We start from the raw sequence: 16,270 nt of genomic DNA, 5'->3' as shown, positions 1-16,270 counted from the left end.
ATAGCCCACGCGCCTGTAAGACGGGGATGGACAAGAAGAACAGGTTTCTAAAGGTGGATAAACGTTAGGGTTCAATACCATACAAAGCTGAGCCGAGGAGGTATAGAGATGAGTGCAAATATGACACAAGGAGGGCAGCAAGCCTGGCTGCACTTAGTAGACTGGCACGGATAAAGAACGCGATGGATATTCCCAGCTGCTGCTTATAACTCGAAGTTCAAGGTAGGGGTCCAAAAGGCTACAACATCAATCATTCGAGCGCGGCGACGCAATATCAACAAGACCAAACAAAGAAGGTCGAGCCCCATACTAGTGGCTTTGATCTTGCTTCATATACTCTCTGAGACGAGCTCATAGCTCAAATATCAATTTTGCAGCCATACTCAAGCTAATTCGATATCTGTCAATTACCGGTTCCCTGTGAGGTTGTGCACCCGAGGCTAGTGAGTACCTGGATTAGTTATGAAGTATCAGCAGAAGAAGAGCCTGTAAGCTGTAAGTGCCTTTGCAACTTGAAGCGGTGGCAGCTTAATTTCTTTTACCAGAGTCGACTCTGTGAAAGCCAACCGCTTGTTCGTTACGATGAGGCAGCTTCTGACATTGGTGAGTACCCTCCTGTTTTGAATTTTATCATGCCTTAGAGCCTAAGGAATCCTGAAACTACCACTGCGTGGGAGTTGTGGATTTCTGACTATAACATTGTTAATCTGAATCAGGTCCTCTACGGGTATCGATCGTAAGCCGAATCTTGCTGTTCTCCCAATTCACGCGCACTCTACGAATAGTTTTTTTTGAGTGTGGTGAATGCTTCTGAGTGCATCGCGACTCACCTAGTCAGATCATCAATGATATACGTGGGGCGCTTGATTTCCTCCGAACAGTTCTCAAAGTCCTCACGTTTGTGGGAGGTACAAACTGCGAGCGTCTTTGCACCGGCACTATTTCCTGCTTGCACCCCGGACGGTGCATCCTCAATAACAAGACCTGGGCAAATAAGGCGCCACAAAGAAACAGGTATCGTCTGACTCACACTTAGTCACATCAATCCCAAGCTTCTTTGCTCCTTCAAGATACGGTGCGGGCTTTGGCTTTCCTTCGCTAACATCATCTGCCGTCACAAACCCTGACGCAGGCACCGGAATTTCGCACTTTGGTATGCACTGAGTTGCATAGTACCTCGAAGCTATGGTTCAGGGAGCTCCGGTGCACCATTAACAAGACAAGATCGCCACGCTACCTGATGTGACAATTGTCCACCTAGTGCGCATGTCATGGTGTGAGTTCAGCTTCGAGCGATGTAATAGTCAGCCGATTATGCAATATGTATGTGACTTCGAAAGTTTTACCTGAGCCAAGAACTCGATAGCTCCTTCAAGAGCCACTGGGCTACCCTGAATCACCAAGTCCTCGAAGCGCAAAATTTCGCTCTGCAGAATTAGCGGGGTCACTACAAGCATCGAACGAGGTCGCGCCCACATCCAAAAGTTTTGTGTCCTGGATATTGCATATAGTCTCGTCTCTCAGGGTATCAGCAAGTCTCCGTCCATGAGTTTTCTGTACGATAGGAAGATGCGATCCAAGTTTGTATTCCTCTGCGAATGTCTTCCAGGCTGAAATGACGCCAGGAGTGGAATCTATGAGGGTCCTGGCGTACAGCGATCAGACATGGCAGATTAAGAAGACTAATAGTGACAACTACCCATCCAGATCGAAAAGGATCTAAGTACGAGGGTTTAAATCCGCAGTAGTCATTGTCATTGCCCAACTCTTCCGTTGATGAAATAGACACGTACAGCATCGACAGTAACGATCTGCTCAGGCAATGTCATGGTAGAGCTGGGACGAGTATGGTAGATACTAGACACGAACTTAAGATAAGATAATTAGATAACCAGCAAAAAGTTTTTATAAATCATTTATGTAAATAAACATGGTCGTCGTAGCCAATCAACTTCGTTGTATCACCTACATACTACTGCCGATCCGTCATCACTGCAAGCAAAGAATCAGATCCAAGAGCCAACCGCCGTCTCTAGCCTGCAACGATGGCTGATAAAATCACCCGTATCGCCATCGTAGACGCAAATCGCTGCAAGCCAAAGCGATGTGCCCAGGAATGCAAGAAGGTGATGCACCACTCCCTCTCGAGCAGTCACGTCAGATCAGTCACTCATCAGTTTACGAGCAGTCATGTCCTGTGGTCAAAATGGGTGCGCCTCCACCCGAAGCACTGGCGGAGTGCTCATGCTAATTGACCTTCCAGGCAAACTTTGCATAGAAGTGAAATCGACCGATAAGATAGCGTTCATCTCAGAGTTTTTATGTATCGGTTGTGGTATCTGCGTAAAGAAGTGAGTGGATCATTTTGCGAAGGTCGACCAAATGATTGAGGAAATTCTTAGATGCCCATTTGAAGCTATCGCCATCATTAACTTACCTACTAACTTGGAATCTCAAGTGACGCATCGTTATACTGCCAACGCCTTCAAGCTCCATCGACTACCCACCCCAAGACCTGGCCAGGTTCTCGGACTCGTCGGAACCAATGGAATTGGTAAAAGCACAGCACTAAAGATTCTTGCTGGAAAACAGAAGCCGAATCTTGGCCGCTATGATGTGAGTGGTATGTCAGTGGGACTGTTCAAGGACAGCATTGATTTTTACCTGGCAGGATCCTCCCGACTGGCAAGAAATATTGCGTTACTTCCGTGGGTCCGAGCTGCAAAACTATTTCACCAAGGTCCTGGAGGACAATTTGAAAGCACTTATCAAGCCACAATATGTTGACCACATTCCTCGGGCGATTAAAGGCAACCTGACCGTCTCACAAATGTTGGACTCGAAACTCGAACTTGACAACAAGCAAACAATGTGCGATGAGCTAGAGCTGAACAACGTTCTTGATCGTGAAGTTTCGGCACTCTCTGGTGGAGAACTGCAGAGATTCGCGATCGCCATGTCATGTATCCAGAAGGCTGATGTGTGCGTATGTTCCAATTCAGTCATAAACCATGCTTTAAACTCGGTCTTGTGTAGATATATGTTCGACGAGCCTTCGAGTTATCTCGATATAAAACAACGGTTGAAGGCTGCTGAGGTCATCCGGTCCCTACTCACCCCAGACTGCTATGTCATCGCTGTCGAGCACGATCTGTCAGTACTGGATTATCTTTCAGATTTTATCTGTTGTCTTTACGGAAAGCCATCGATGTATGGTGTTGTGACTATGCCTTATTCTGTCCGTGAAGGTGAAAGCTTACCCACTAAATCGCTGTGAAATGGCTCACTCTTTCACAAGGTATCAACATCTTCCTGGATGGGTTCATTCCCACCGAGAATTTGCGTTTCCGCGAGGAGTCACTGAGCTTCAAGATGATGGAGACTGCTGAGGAGCTCATCATTGACAAGACCCGTCATTATTCTTATCCCTCTATGACGAAGACGATGGGCAACTTCAAGCTCACTGTTGAGTCCGGTAGCTTCACTGATTCGGAAATTATTGTCATGCTTGGCGAAAACGGGACAGGCAAGACAACCTTCGTCCGTCTGCTTGCTGGCGTGACGACGCCGGACGACGAGGCAGACAAAATGGAGTTAGCAGTGTCCTTGAAGCCGCAGACGATATCACCAAAGTTCCCAGGAACTGTCCGCATGCTTCTGCTGAAGCAAATTAAAGCAGCCTTCATGCACCCACAATTCCAAACGGACGTGGTCAAACCAATGACGTTGGATAATATTATGGATCAGGATGTGAAGACGCTCTCTGGAGGTGAGCTGCAACGTGTGGCTATTGTCCTTGCACTGGGTGAGTACTTTCTTTGATTTCGTTTCGTATTGGCTGACATCTGAGTGAAGGCAAACCCAATGTCTCCGTGTATTTACTTGACGAACCAAGCAGGTGCGCCAATCTCGTTCTCCCTATATGAATATGCTAATACAGAATTAAAGTTTCCTCGACTCCGAGCAACGTATCATCGCAAGCAAGGTCATCAAGCGGTAAGCAACCGATCTAGTCGTCTACATTTCGATTTAATCGATATTTTCATCAGCTTTATCCTTCATGCCAAGAAGACTGCTTTTGTCATCGAACACGACTTCATCATGGCAACCTATCTGGCTGACCGCGTCATCGTCTTTGAGGGGGAGCCCTCCCTTCGAGCAACTTCTACGCCGTAAGAGATTTAGGTTACACTATGCTCACACACATTAGTTAATTCACTTTGCAGACCACAGTCCCTCCTCACTGGAATGAACCACTTCTTGGCATCGCTTGAGGTTACATTCAGACGTGATCCCACGAACTTCAGACCAAGAGTCAACAAGCTTAACAGTGTAAAGGACAAGGAGCAGAAGGGTATGTATTTGGTCTTTTGAGTCATTCAAAGTCTTTAATATCGTTTTGGCAGTCGCGGGTAACTACTTCTTCCTTGAGGATTGATATCCTTGTTCTGCCAAATGAGGGTCATTCTCAGAGCTGATTCAGATATTACGAACAGAATCATAGTACATTTTGTTTCGCGATCTGTATTAGCTTTCATCATCCTCTGCGCTAGCCGGCGATACTTGGGAAGATTAACCAGCCGGGAGTTTGCAAAACCGATCAAAATGCCTCGCGTGACGCGTGGCCAGCTGGTTGAAAGATGTTACAGAAGTCCAAGTTTGGTAGTCATTAGCGGTGAACAATAAGAACTCTTCTTGTGAACAACAACCAAGTACGTCGAACAACAACGAGTGTCCCAGCAAAACACAACACATGCTCGCGTTGGCAATGAACGAGGTGCTTCTTTATTGTGCAGGAGAGGTATGATCCCATTATGTCTTGTTCCATTGTTCCTGATACTAATACTTTGCGTCAAGTATAAAGACCATGCCACGGCATACATTTCGTACTCGCCCTGTTCACCATACCCTCGTCAGTGACGAAGTAGACTGTGTCTACTGCCTTCTTTCGCTTCACATTCTTTGCTTCTAACTTACGACCCGGCATTGACTGCCATCTTCCACAAGCTGGTCTTAGACAAACCTTTGAAACACTTCTTCGCCGCTGAAGTCGACAACATACCATCATATCTACGCCATGAAGCTTTCCTTTTTTGTAACTTTCGTGCTCTCTTCCTTCGCCACTGCTCTTCCGAGCCTCAAGCGTCGTGGGGGAAGCTTTGTGCTGCAGAATGGTATCGACGCGATCAATTTGAAGTACGGAGCGTCGGCTCCATGCAGTCCTTTAACAATCTAACTCTTGCTTTCAGCAACCAATTCCAGTCACTGACTGCATCCTCACCTTGTACATCTGGCAACGCTTGTGTCAACGGAGAGTTTGCCCAGTGCGTCAACGGGCAATACGTCCTCACTTCATGTGGATCAGGTTTAACGTAAGTTTGTTTTGCCTGACTATGTTCCAATGTCAGTACTTAGTCGACCTTCATCTTAGATGTGCTGCACTTCCTCTTGTCAACTCTGCTGGAACTAGCATCACTTGCACCACTCAAGCAGACCTGAACTCTCGTATTGCTGCCACCGGTGCTACTGCCAACGGAACAAGTACGACAGGCAGCTCCTCCAATGCGACTACTACATCCAGCTCAGCTGTTGCAGCCACTTCCGCAACAGGCTCTGGGTCAAATTCCAGCTCGAATGCCCAGACCTCCCTGACTCTACTGTCAAGCCTTGTCGCTCCTAATTTTGCTCAGAACGGTCAGAACACAAACACCTCCGAGGCTGGCGAAGTTCCTTCTTTAACATCCACCAACAACTTTATCAACTACTGTGCCACGTTGTCCAATCTCCCTATAACGAACGGCCAACAAATCCAAGGTGGTTCCTGCAACCCCGCTCCCATGGGTGCCATCCCTTCCACCTCGAACATGCCCAGTGCCAAGTTCGTCAGTCCTAACAACTTGGCTGTTCTTCCAGCGAACACCACTTTCCAGGTGACGCTGGCGATTAGAGGAATCGAGACTGGGTTCTTTGTTAATCCAGATACCAACTACTTTTCTGCTCCCCAGCAAATTGATCCTGCATCTGGGCAAATCCAGGGTCACGCCCACATCGTTATCGAGGCGCTTCAGTCCCTTACGCAGACTACCCCAACCGACCCCAGCAAGTTCGCATTCTTCGTTGGTTTGAACAGCAAGGCAGATGCGAGTGGTCAACTTCATGCCAGCATCACTAATGGTTTGCCTGAGGGGACGTACAAGATGTCTACCATTGTCACTGCAATGAATCACCAACCAGTTCTTGTCGCTGTGGCGCAGCACGGATCATTAGATGATCAAATCTACGTGAGTTGCAAGTTGCAGCAATATTTATCTTGTCGCTGATAACTCTATCAGTTCACTGTCGTTGCCCCTGGCCAGAACGGCACAACCACGACAACCACCTCCATTGGTGACTCGCCGCTTCCCTCAGCTACCTGAGTGTCTCTTCCGTACCTACGGATTCCGGCATTTGACCCTCACAAGTGCGCTCGCAACCATGAGCGCTATACCCACCACAGACTGCACATAACAATACCCGTGTTGTGATGGCGCATACAGTAGACTATCTCATAATGCGTAACTCTCGTAATACATAACCTTCAGGATGGTCCCACTGAGAAATTGTGCTATAATGCATCATGAGACGGTACTTTTGGCTGGTTGGGACAGCCTCTCATCCAGAGTCGTGTGCGATTCAATAAAGATTTTGTGTCCCTACATTTGTACTTTGGATATCGGATTTCCCTAAAGGCTAAAGTAGGCGCTTGTTTGGCAAAAGCCTTAGGTCCGAACAGGGTGATCCTCTGATGGCCGGAGTATTGTTGGTTCTCCTATCAGTGAGCCAGCAAACTCGAAGGACTAATGATGCCCGCTTGAATGACAGAATATTGAAGTCGTAGTGCAGATATATACATTTGACGCGACGCGTCGCGTCATCAAACAATAATTTTAGCATTCACGTTAAAATTGTCAGTTTTCTCATTGGCTAAAGATCGCGTCATTGCTCCAAAGCGCGCACTATCCAAATTTACCAGGCCGTCTCGCCTCATAGACAGACTGGTCACCGTCAGTCTGATTGTTGGACATGACCAACTCGTTTACCATACGAGTTCCAGCAACCTCGGCCAATATTGGTCCTGGCTTCGATGTCGTTGGCTTGTCACTTTCACTCTATCTTACTCTCACTGTCACCACCGGAGAGACCCCTACCTTACCAGTGATCACATATTCGGGTGAAGGAGCTGATGAAGTCCCGCTGGACCCGTACTGCAACCTCATGACTCGCGTAGCACTCTACGTGCTACGTTGCAATGGCCATAGGACATTCCCTCCCGCCCTTAGTATTCACTGTCACAACCAAATACCTTTTGGACGCGGACTCGGCTCGTCCGGCGCAGCGGTCATTGCAGGCGTTCTTCTCGGAGACAGTCTCGGGAAACTCAACCTCTCCCGAGAGCGAATGTTAGACTTCGCGCTCATGGTCGAGCGCCACCCCGACAACGTGACAGCCGCGCTTGTTGGAGGATTTGTTGGATCATACCTTAGAGAGCTAGACCCACAAGCTACTGAGGCAGCACAAGTACCCCTCTCTGAAGTCCTCCCGGAATACCCCCCTGATGCTGGAGAAAACTGGGGTCTTTCCCCACCTGTTCCGCCGTTGGGTATCGGTCACTACGTCCGATTTAAATGGAACAGTAGCATCAAAGCTGTTGCCATCATACCCCGATTTGAACTCAGTACTGCAAAAGCGCGAGCTGTTCTGCCAGAGAGTTACTCAAGGAAGGATCTGGTATGTGCTCTCGTATACATATAAGGTATAATGTCTTGAATAAAACCCCCATAGGTTTTTAATATGCAACGATTAGCCGTCCTCACCACAGCTCTCGGTCAGACGCCACCAGACCCAGAATTGATTTTCGAGGCTATGAAAGATCGTGTGCACCAGCCGTATCGAAAAACTCTTGTAAGTAATTTTAATTCTGCGTAGGTTGCACTTCTTGACCACCATTTCAGATCCCTGGCCTGCCAGCGGTCACTTCTTTGATCACTCCTGCTTCACATCCTGGCCTGCTTGGCATTTGCCTCTCTGGTGCAGGGCCAACCATCCTTGCGCTTGCAACTCATAATTTTGATAGCATCGCTGGGAAAATACAGGAAATATTTCAGCAGGAGCAGATCGAAGTAGATTGGAAGATACTGGAAGTGACGGGGGGGAGTACTGTAGACTCTTAAAATGTGTCTCAGCTCACCTTCAATGGTATGTGATCTGCCCTTCTACCGATTGGACGCCGGTTCTCACTGCGACGCAAAGAATGTTGTTTCCTCCAATGATTTTTGGCGGTATCGAATGGGCGTAGAGGAGTGAAAAACAATCTTGTGTGTGTGAATGGTCTTGCTGTGAAGGCGCTTGCTTTCATCACAAGGGATTTAATCGATGAAGTGGAATATTCAAACTCCTTTGTTCGCTTTCGTCGGCGTGGATGTAAAGGGCAGATGGCATCAGTCTGCAGGGCGGACCATGCGTGAATTGTCCAATGCTTGCTCCTTAATATTATTGCGTAGACTCATATTTTGATTGTATAGAATGTTGCACAAACTATCAGGACTTTGGTATGCATCGGCTGGATCGGTCTCGCCCATCTGTGATGCTCCAGTCCGAATTGTAATTCTCGTTAAACACCTTCTCTACCACTTGTATCGACCTTTTGGATATGCTATATCCCTCAGGCTGTCATGGATTGAGTACTTGGATGCTTTCTTGCGATCGCCAAGAACGAAAACTCTCAAAGTGCCACTATCTCGCTCATTTTTGATGGTTCCGCGGCTACATTCGCAATGTCTCGGAAGTTCCCAAATATCACGACGTCATATGCCGTCAGGGTTAGTTCATCTGAACTGAAATCAATTTGTTTATAATCCGATAAATAAATGTCTGTCATTCATCCACTTTTCAATATTCATTCTTTCAACACAGCAACTATGTCCTCAACGCCATTCGCCACTTTCGCCTTCGCTCTCATCGCCTGCGGCAAGCTTCTGGAAAGCAATGCCCTCGCCATCATTAGGGACGACCATTCGATTGGATTTTATTTTAATGCTCATTACAAACCGACAAACGACGCTACGAACACAACTTTTGGGTCACTCGTTTCAGTCACTAGTGAATCGGATCTGGAGGTGAGTATACGCATTGCGAACTCGGTCGCAAACGTGTGTTTAATCTTCGTCTAGTACCTCGGGCAGGTCAATGTAGGAGGACATGGTAAGTAGTGCATCTTATTAGGGGCTACATCCACTGACCTTTCCGACCCAGATTTTAACCTAGTGCTCGATACGGGGTCCAGCGATCTGGTGAGCAGTGCTCTGTTTGCAGTTCATGCTAGAAACTAATTGTATCGACGCAAGTGGGTCACTGGTCAACAAATCAAGATCAACAGCGAGACATCCGACAATCTTAACCTCACATATGGAATTGGCTCCGCCTCGGGAAACATCGCTTACACCACCGTTCAACTTGGGACTTATCAAGTGCAAAATCAAGGTGATCCTTATCAAAGCTTCTTTCGACCTTTCCTTATGATTTTCAGCGTTTTTAAATGTTGACAAAACGTACCAGCAAGGGGCCGATGGAATTCTCGGTCTTGGCTTTATATCGCTATCCATGATCGAGAAAAAAATCAAGACAAAGGCCGCTCGCCCTATCATGGCAAACCTTTTTGAACAAAATCCGACAACACCGAATTTTATGGCTTTAGCGCTCGAGCGCACGACTGATAATGAAAATACGTCTGGAGGCGCCATCACGATTGGGGAATACGTCCCACAATTCAAGGATGTCTCCGGGACACCTAAATACCCCCTTGCGCCTTCGACGTCATCGCGCTGGACTATAGCGCTATCGGGCATGCAGGTCAATGGCCACGACGTGACACTCAAGTCGGTAGTCAAGGGAGCAAAGAAGGGGACCGCTATTTCTCTCATCGACAGCGGAACCAGTTTGGCGTACATTCCCTCCAACGCTGTGGATGCGATATACGGTGCTATCAGCGGATCGATTCATATACAAAGCAATGGGCAAAATTTCTGGATCGTACCGTGTTTAGGCCAGGCAAATTTGTCCTTCTCGTTTGGGTTCGTGATTGCAGTGCTTCTAATCTTGATTATCTACTGACCAAACCATCAGCCACGATTACTTGCCCATTAACCCTCTCGAATTGACGAGGCTGGCAACTTTTACTGACGGCAACACTCAATACACTGTTTGCACTTCTGCATTCCGTCCGCAACTGTCGAGTACAGGCTCGGATATGGATTTTTTGCTTGGCGATATATTCATGCGCAACGTCTACTCTGTGTAAGTTTTTTTTCTTTTGGCATATATCCACCCTGGCACTGACGACGAATTTAGCTTCAACTTTGGTAATTCCACATCTAATAACGATGACGACAAGGGTGCCTCGATTCAATTCCTCTCGAGGTCAAACAAGGATCAGGTTTACCAAGATTTCCAACAACAACGCACTCAGAACTTGAAGAACCTTCCGCCGTTGTACGATTTGTCTAAAATTCATTCCGATGGGACTTCATCGGATGGTGGACGTGTCAACTCTTAGTTGGCGTACGTATATACGAGGAGGATCTTGCTGACGAGTAAAAGTAAAAATATTATGTAGAGTTGCAATATAATGACAGCAAACATATCTTACACGCGTTCAAGTTGTGCACGAAATGCCCAGCAAAAGAAATTCAAATTTATGTTTGCGTCGGACTATACCCTATCCTACGTGTTGGCACACATAAGCCCACCGTGGCGAGCGGTATCTCTCGAGTTACAATCGATTTATGTCTCAACGTGTTGTCAGTCCGGGCCATACCGATTCACCTGCAGTAGACATCTCTCAATGTCAAGTTTCCGAGTCTAGGGTCGGGGAATTAGGGTTCCCGCTCTAATTGACCGACCCTCTATGAAGAACAGTTGCACTTAATTGACTCAAATTGACCCATCTGATTTGCGCTAATTTGCAGGTAGATAGTCGTGAAACTTTAGACAGCTGATACTGCGTCAGGTCAGCACGCAGACTATCTGTGCCGAGTGAGGAGTAAAGCGGCGCGCCCGACGTATCACTGATGCATCAGTTATCTCAAGAAAAAAAATCATTGACGGAAGATGGTTACTTTGTGCACTTGATGAATGCAAAATGGGGCAGTGAGAGAAGACGATACTATGGGACCATTTTCACAATTGAACTCGTTTTGTACAAGGATTGATTACGGCGGAGGATTATTGGGCCCAAGTTTGATTAAATTTGATTGAGCTGCTGCGGTTCTTGGAGGAAGAGTGCACAAATCATGCTTAAACCTGTGTTAGATTGATGAGTCTATACTATGCATGGGAAGATTGCAACAGGAATACTCTGAAAATCATGATCGACGTACGTCACGTGAGAGTGGGAATCGAGTTTTCAATTTCCAATTCACCAGTTACGGTTTGGAAATCTATTTTCATTCAATCAACTTCAATCAATCAAGGGGCTCGGCTCGAGCATGAACAAATCACCATCATGCCGATTTTGGTGGTACAAGCGCTGGACGCTGGTATATGTATGAACACTAAATCATTATACACTCCCAACATTCACCATCCTCGAATATGACCCTGGTCTCAAATGATCCCAGTTGGCGGCCCTTCATTAATTCAAATATTTTTGGCAACTATTCTGGTTCGTCAGATCGTTTGGTGATGTAACATCCACTTGTCACGGTGGTTTCGTAGTTGCCGCAGCCTTCGTGGTGGTATACGATTGGGGTGAGCAGCACAGTGTCCTGAAATTGCTGATATTCTCATGATATTTCTAGTATTAACACTCCCACAAGAGGTAGGTTGGTGCTATCGCCGGAGCGCCCAACTTGCTAACAATGTTGTCATAGATCGACCTCATTTGGGTGAGTTACAAGTCCCATATCAGAACAAAAATAAAGACTTTGTGATAGTCCCAATGCTGTTCTCTCATCACCGTGCTGTACCTGGTCGTCCGTACTCCATTTTATACTATAGCATGGTTGGTGATTGGGCTGACTACAAAATGTTCTAGATACGCTATGTTGGAATACTATATTCTGTGTATGTTAATCAAGGCCGAAACGTAGTTGCTGTACTGATAGTCCATCTCTCATTATCAGTGTCAATGTTCTGGGTATGTCTCATATGCACCGTGTTCGATTCTTCTGACAGGCGACACACAGGAGCCACTACGTTGATCTCGTTGACAGATTCAGTGAGTATTCCGCAATCATTTCGTTCCTATCCAATGAATGAATTCGTTTGTAGGGGTGGGTGAGACTTGACCATTGGACTTGGCTCTACATAATGATTCAATAGGTGTGAGTCGGAGCGTTTGATCCTAGTATGAGAGTGAGCATTAATCGGGCGTTTCAGGCAATATCATATTCTATGCAACAAATGGGGCATATGTGGTTGTAACTGCCATGTTGGGCGGTGAGTTCCCCAGCTGTAATACCTCAGTGATATTGACTCGACTGAAATATGATCCAAGTCATCATGATTGCTCGGCTGCATGCAATGTATCAGGGATCTAGGAGGATGCTTATCTTTCTTGTTATCATCTTCCTGGCTGTAAACATTGCCTGCGGAGTAATCACAATCATAGAATTCAAGTATGATTTCGTACCGGGTAAGCTTTTCTTGTTGAATTGAAGAACACGACTCATTGGACAAATACCAGAGGAACTCATACTCTATGGTATTCATATGTGCGTTGCCGCATATGAGGGGGATATCCAGCTTCTGATATCAATGGTCTGGATGCTCAATATTGTTTGGGAGGTCCTCGCGCTGTGTCTTTCAGTCTGGATCGCTGCGGAGCACTTCCGTGACCTGCGACGACTCGGCCAATTGACGGGATCGACCATGGGGGACTGTTTCAGAGTGCTCATGGAATCTCACGTGCTTTATTTTGCAAGGTGAGCTTGTAATGCGAATGTGCTCATCGTTGTCTGCTCAAGTTCCGCATGTGCTAGCTTTGCCGGTGTCTCTTGCATCCAGCTTACTTATTTCTCTCCAGAAGCCGAGGTGCGCCAACATGTCACTAACATCTACATGTAACCACTGTTCATCATTTCTGTAGAATTCGAATTCTGTAGCAATCGAGATACTTGGTGGTAATTTTGAACTTTTGTTGTCCGTGCAGTTGTTTGTGCTGGGACCACGCCTCATCCCCAGTCAGAACTGCACAGGCTGAGAACGGGTGATATAAGAGAATTCTAGAATTGATAAGGTCAGATATGGTGTAGACCGCGAAATGGAAATTTGTGTGATGTTCTGCGATTGCACGTTGTTCGTGTGTGCGTTGTTTGCATGTGTTCGTTTGCAAGTGATTGCATTTCTGCGTCTTTGTATATCGAGCTCTCCATATCTCTGTCGTAGCATCACTCGTTTTTGCCTTCGTCGCAAGAGATTGTAAGTGCGATTACATCACATGGTATTTATGGCGCTGGATCTGTTCAACTATTCTTCACACACAAAACTCATACACACGCACAGACGCGACACACACACAAACGAGACGCACACACATAATCACTCCTTCGCATACATACTCTTGTATCGTAGAAAAATTAGTACTGCACTACTAGATCTGACATGATTCGATAATCAAATTATATTGCAGACAAGGTCCCCAATGAAGAACTGTAGAGTCCAAGGGGCAAACAAAATGCACCGAAGCTGCCAGCATTGGCAGCAAAGCCTCGAATCTTTTCAAGGCCTGCCGGTGGACGAGACGGAGCAATGAGAAGTGAGTAGGTCTCAGAGCGATGATGAAGGTTTCTATAAGCGCAAAGCAAGTAGAGTCCAAGGGCAAACAAAATGCACCGAAGTCGCCAGCATTGAGAGCAAAGCCTCGAAACTTTTTAAGGACCAGCTGGTGGACAGTGCGCAAAGATGCAGGTGACGTGGCGGGCGCTTGTTGTGGTGCCGCAGTTGATGGTCTCAATACCGAGCGACATCGAGAAGTAGGAGGGCATGAGAGATGGGGCGCGGCATGAGAGAACAAGTGGGAGAGAGTTAGCACGAGAGAACAGGTATGAGAGAGCAAGCATGAACGGGTGCAAGAGAGCGAGCACAAACAAAAGAGTTAGAGCGAGCATGAGAACGGGCGCGAGGGACCAGAAGTATAGGTCCGTAGACATTGATTGGTTCACAAGAGAACGGGTAGGCGCAAGAGATAGTAACTGCAGGAGTGCAAGATGCTTCGCAGTAAGAATATAGAAAAATGATAAAAAGTCAAAACGTACCTTGAGTCTCAATGTCACCAGCATTGGTCCCTTTCAACTCCCTGGCGAAAACAAAGGACTTGGAGAAAATTGAGCGTACGTAGATCTTGTTGAGAAAGTTCCATCTTGGTTCCGTCACCACTGGCGCTCTAGATGGTACTGTATGCACAAAAATAGCAGGGACAGCAGTAGGAGACCCGCTTTCAGCATTTCATCCCTGGGCGTTGGTGTTAGCCTCTTGACTACTACACATTGACATCCCGAGGTACTGAAGAACTGCAGTGACTTATAGAAAAAAATAGCAAAGCCTTGTCAGGACTCAGGCGGCACAACGCTTATGTAATACATAAGATTGATGCGTAGTTCAGCCAATAATGAGCACTGCCGCATTATTGCCTGCGAGGAGCCGCCCGAGCACTCATGAGACTGCACTGACGATACTGCATGTTCCATCGACTGGTATGCGAAGGAATGATTATGTGTGTGCGTCTCGTTTGTGTGTGTGTCGCGTCTGTGCGTGTGTGTGAGTTTTGTGTGTGAAGAATAGTTGAACAGATCCAGCGCCATAGGTATTCCTACCTGCTTACAGTTACTGCTACTACTAGTACTATGAATAAAAACCCTGCTCAGGCCGAGGCTGGGCCTTCTTCCTCTCTGCCTGTCAGTATACGTCGCAGACAAGCTCAGCAGGCTATCGTGAGGCGAGCTGCTCAAGAAGCCAGAGAAGAAACTCGTCGAAAGAGAGAGGCTCGCCATCTTGATCGAGAAAAGTCAGCAGATGATACAAGTTCTTCGATGGTAAGTGCCTCTTGTTTTACATTGAATCTACTTGCCGCAGATACTTATTCTCAAATTCACTGCTTTCTTCCAGTCCAATCACAACTTTTCACAAGCAGGTCCTTCTGAATGTCAGCATGACAACATCGACGATGACGGTCTGCCAGATCCGAGCCTTCCACGGCACTCTCCCACTCCTCCACCTGACGGAGACTTTTTCCTGCAGCGGTCACCATCTCCAGGTCCTCCTCCACCTGACGAGGACTTTGTACTGCGGCGGTCACCATCTCCGGGTCCTCCACCTGCCCAAGCTCTTCCAGAGCACCAACGTGTTGCAATTGATGTCGACAAGCTTGCAACTCTCGCAATACTCCCCAAGATGAAGGATACAATTGAATTTATTCGTGCTTTACAAAATGCTTCCCTTGATGACCCTTGTTCGAAACTTAATGCTGCTGCTTTGCACCGTCTTCGCGAACCTCACCAAGCATCCGGAAGTCGGTAATCCAGACTTGCACCCAGTCGCAAGCTGAACAGCATGATAAGAAGATGAAAGCCTCAAGTACATCTGTCAAACTATTAATGAGGCATCGACCACACTTAATTGCACCATCGTAGCGTGGCGCGCATGCGAATGCAAATCGTGCGTCGAATTTGCGTTTTTGCAAGATCTATTGAAGCCCATCGATCCTGCCGCGGCTAAGCACAAGTATGACCGACACCGATTTTAAGGCCATTGAATTATCAGTCATTTGGACCGAACGAATGGAAAGCAAGTGGAATAGAAAGTAGAGGTAGTGTGTCTGAGCTCACTGCTCAGACAGCTGATAGAATAATGGCTCCGCAACGTAATGACTAGTCGACTGTTTGAACACATAGATGAAGGAGGAATAAGAGACGTGGAGGCGAGAGCACGCGTGAATGAAGAATGCAATGAAGACGACACTATTGGCATGGGACCATTTTCCCAAGTGAACTGCAAGGATTGATTACGGCGGAGTTGATTGTGCAGATTAGTAAGCAGATGTAAGCAGGGCGGCGTTGCTATCGACGTGCTCTGAAAGGGTCGTACCCGCGAGGGTAAATTCAGTGGATGGACTGGTATCATGCTGCGGTTCTTGTTCCGAAGCGGAGGAAGAGTGCACAAATCACGCTTAGATTGATGAGCTTGGCATCAGGTTTGAACTCGATGCCGTCACGTACGTCATGTGAGTGGGAATACA

The 16,270-nt window shown here is 46.9% G+C and overlaps 7 protein-coding genes across 7 annotated transcripts; 5 read left to right on the top strand and 2 right to left on the bottom strand.

The window, feature by feature from the left end:
• Positions 1 to 373: 373 nt before the first annotated feature.
• On the bottom strand, positions 374 to 1,879 carry F5891DRAFT_993312 (HAD-like domain-containing protein). Its single transcript, XM_041378239.1, has 9 exons — positions 1,794 to 1,879; positions 1,700 to 1,719; positions 1,477 to 1,645; positions 1,347 to 1,427; positions 1,238 to 1,286; positions 1,031 to 1,183; positions 831 to 984; positions 546 to 775; positions 374 to 495 (listed from the first exon to the last, which is right to left on the bottom strand). The coding sequence occupies exons 1-8, from the start codon at positions 1,827 to 1,829 to the stop codon at positions 703 to 705; spliced, it is 735 nt and encodes a 244-aa protein (XP_041234058.1). The 5' UTR covers positions 1,830 to 1,879; the 3' UTR covers positions 374 to 495; positions 546 to 702.
• Positions 1,880 to 2,201: 322 nt separating this feature from the next.
• Positions 2,202 to 2,354, bottom strand: F5891DRAFT_938238 (uncharacterized protein; the record flags this gene model as incomplete). Its single annotated transcript, XM_041374156.1, has 1 exon — positions 2,202 to 2,354. A coding segment is annotated over one exon (153 nt), but the record flags the coding sequence as incomplete, so codon positions are not given.
• A 154-nt stretch (positions 2,355 to 2,508) lies between these two features.
• On the top strand, positions 2,509 to 4,438 carry F5891DRAFT_930568 (P-loop containing nucleoside triphosphate hydrolase protein; the record flags this gene model as incomplete). The annotated part of the gene is made up of 9 exons (XM_041373945.1): positions 2,509 to 2,616; positions 2,672 to 2,982; positions 3,037 to 3,248; positions 3,299 to 3,805; positions 3,856 to 3,898; positions 3,949 to 3,996; positions 4,050 to 4,172; positions 4,227 to 4,354; positions 4,407 to 4,438. Coding segments are annotated over 9 exons (1,512 nt in total), but the record flags the coding sequence as incomplete, so codon positions are not given.
• A 258-nt stretch (positions 4,439 to 4,696) lies between these two features.
• F5891DRAFT_993299 (uncharacterized protein) lies at positions 4,697 to 6,882 on the top strand. The gene is made up of 5 exons (XM_041378238.1): positions 4,697 to 4,801; positions 4,858 to 5,196; positions 5,250 to 5,372; positions 5,432 to 6,281; positions 6,333 to 6,882. Exons 2-5 carry the CDS (start codon positions 5,078 to 5,080, stop codon positions 6,414 to 6,416), a joined length of 1,176 nt encoding a protein of 391 aa, XP_041234055.1. The 5' UTR covers positions 4,697 to 4,801; positions 4,858 to 5,077; the 3' UTR covers positions 6,417 to 6,882.
• Positions 6,883 to 6,946: 64 nt separating this feature from the next.
• On the top strand, positions 6,947 to 8,413 carry F5891DRAFT_15706 (ribosomal protein S5 domain 2-type protein). The gene is made up of 4 exons (XM_041370703.1): positions 6,947 to 7,767; positions 7,822 to 7,941; positions 7,992 to 8,235; positions 8,290 to 8,413. Exons 1-3 carry the CDS (start codon positions 7,063 to 7,065, stop codon positions 8,208 to 8,210), a joined length of 1,044 nt encoding a protein of 347 aa, XP_041234054.1. The 5' UTR covers positions 6,947 to 7,062; the 3' UTR covers positions 8,211 to 8,235; positions 8,290 to 8,413.
• A 544-nt stretch (positions 8,414 to 8,957) lies between these two features.
• On the top strand, positions 8,958 to 10,591 carry F5891DRAFT_1205485 (aspartic peptidase domain-containing protein; the record flags this gene model as incomplete). Its single annotated transcript, XM_041369022.1, has 7 exons — positions 8,958 to 9,155; positions 9,210 to 9,240; positions 9,292 to 9,329; positions 9,384 to 9,519; positions 9,566 to 10,109; positions 10,162 to 10,332; positions 10,387 to 10,591. The coding sequence occupies 7 exons, from the start codon at positions 8,958 to 8,960 to the stop codon at positions 10,589 to 10,591; spliced, it is 1,323 nt and encodes a 440-aa protein (XP_041234053.1).
• A 4,228-nt stretch (positions 10,592 to 14,819) lies between these two features.
• F5891DRAFT_1273081 (uncharacterized protein) lies at positions 14,820 to 15,552 on the top strand (the record flags this gene model as incomplete). The annotated part of the gene is made up of 2 exons (XM_041370122.1): positions 14,820 to 15,068; positions 15,109 to 15,552. The coding sequence occupies exons 1-2, from the start codon at positions 14,880 to 14,882 to the stop codon at positions 15,550 to 15,552; spliced, it is 633 nt and encodes a 210-aa protein (XP_041234052.1). The 5' UTR covers positions 14,820 to 14,879.
• Positions 15,553 to 16,270: the final 718 nt, after the last annotated feature.

Source organism: Suillus fuscotomentosus, assembly GCF_016647785.1.
Source record: "Suillus fuscotomentosus strain FC203 chromosome Unknown F5891scaffold_1, whole genome shotgun sequence".
Classification (NCBI taxonomy): Eukaryota; Fungi; Basidiomycota; class Agaricomycetes; order Boletales; family Suillaceae; genus Suillus; species Suillus fuscotomentosus.
This window is presented reverse-complemented; position numbering and strand designations above follow the sequence as displayed.

Coding starts and splice junctions, on each gene's coding strand:
- F5891DRAFT_993312 (XM_041378239.1), bottom strand. CDS start 1,829: ATGACATTGCCTGAGCAGATCGTTACTGTCGATGCT. Junction 1,646..1,699: donor ATCCTTTTCGATCTGGATGG/GTAGTTGTCACT, acceptor GCTGTACGCCAG/GACCCTCATAGATTCCACTC. Junction 1,428..1,476: donor AGGACACAAAACTTTTGGAT/GTGGGCGCGACC, acceptor CTAATTCTGCAG/AGCGAAATTTTGCGCTTCGA.
- F5891DRAFT_993299 (XM_041378238.1), top strand. CDS start 5,078: ATGAAGCTTTCCTTTTTTGTAACTTTCGTGCTCTCTTCCTTCGCCACT. Junction 5,197..5,249: donor ATCGACGCGATCAATTTGAA/GTACGGAGCGTC, acceptor TCTTGCTTTCAG/CAACCAATTCCAGTCACTGA. Junction 5,373..5,431: donor TCATGTGGATCAGGTTTAAC/GTAAGTTTGTTT, acceptor CCTTCATCTTAG/ATGTGCTGCACTTCCTCTTG.
- F5891DRAFT_15706 (XM_041370703.1), top strand. CDS start 7,063: ATGACCAACTCGTTTACCATACGAGTTCCAGCAACCTCGGCCAATATT. Junction 7,768..7,821: donor GTTACTCAAGGAAGGATCTG/GTATGTGCTCTC, acceptor AAACCCCCATAG/GTTTTTAATATGCAACGATT. Junction 7,942..7,991: donor AGCCGTATCGAAAAACTCTT/GTAAGTAATTTT, acceptor CCACCATTTCAG/ATCCCTGGCCTGCCAGCGGT.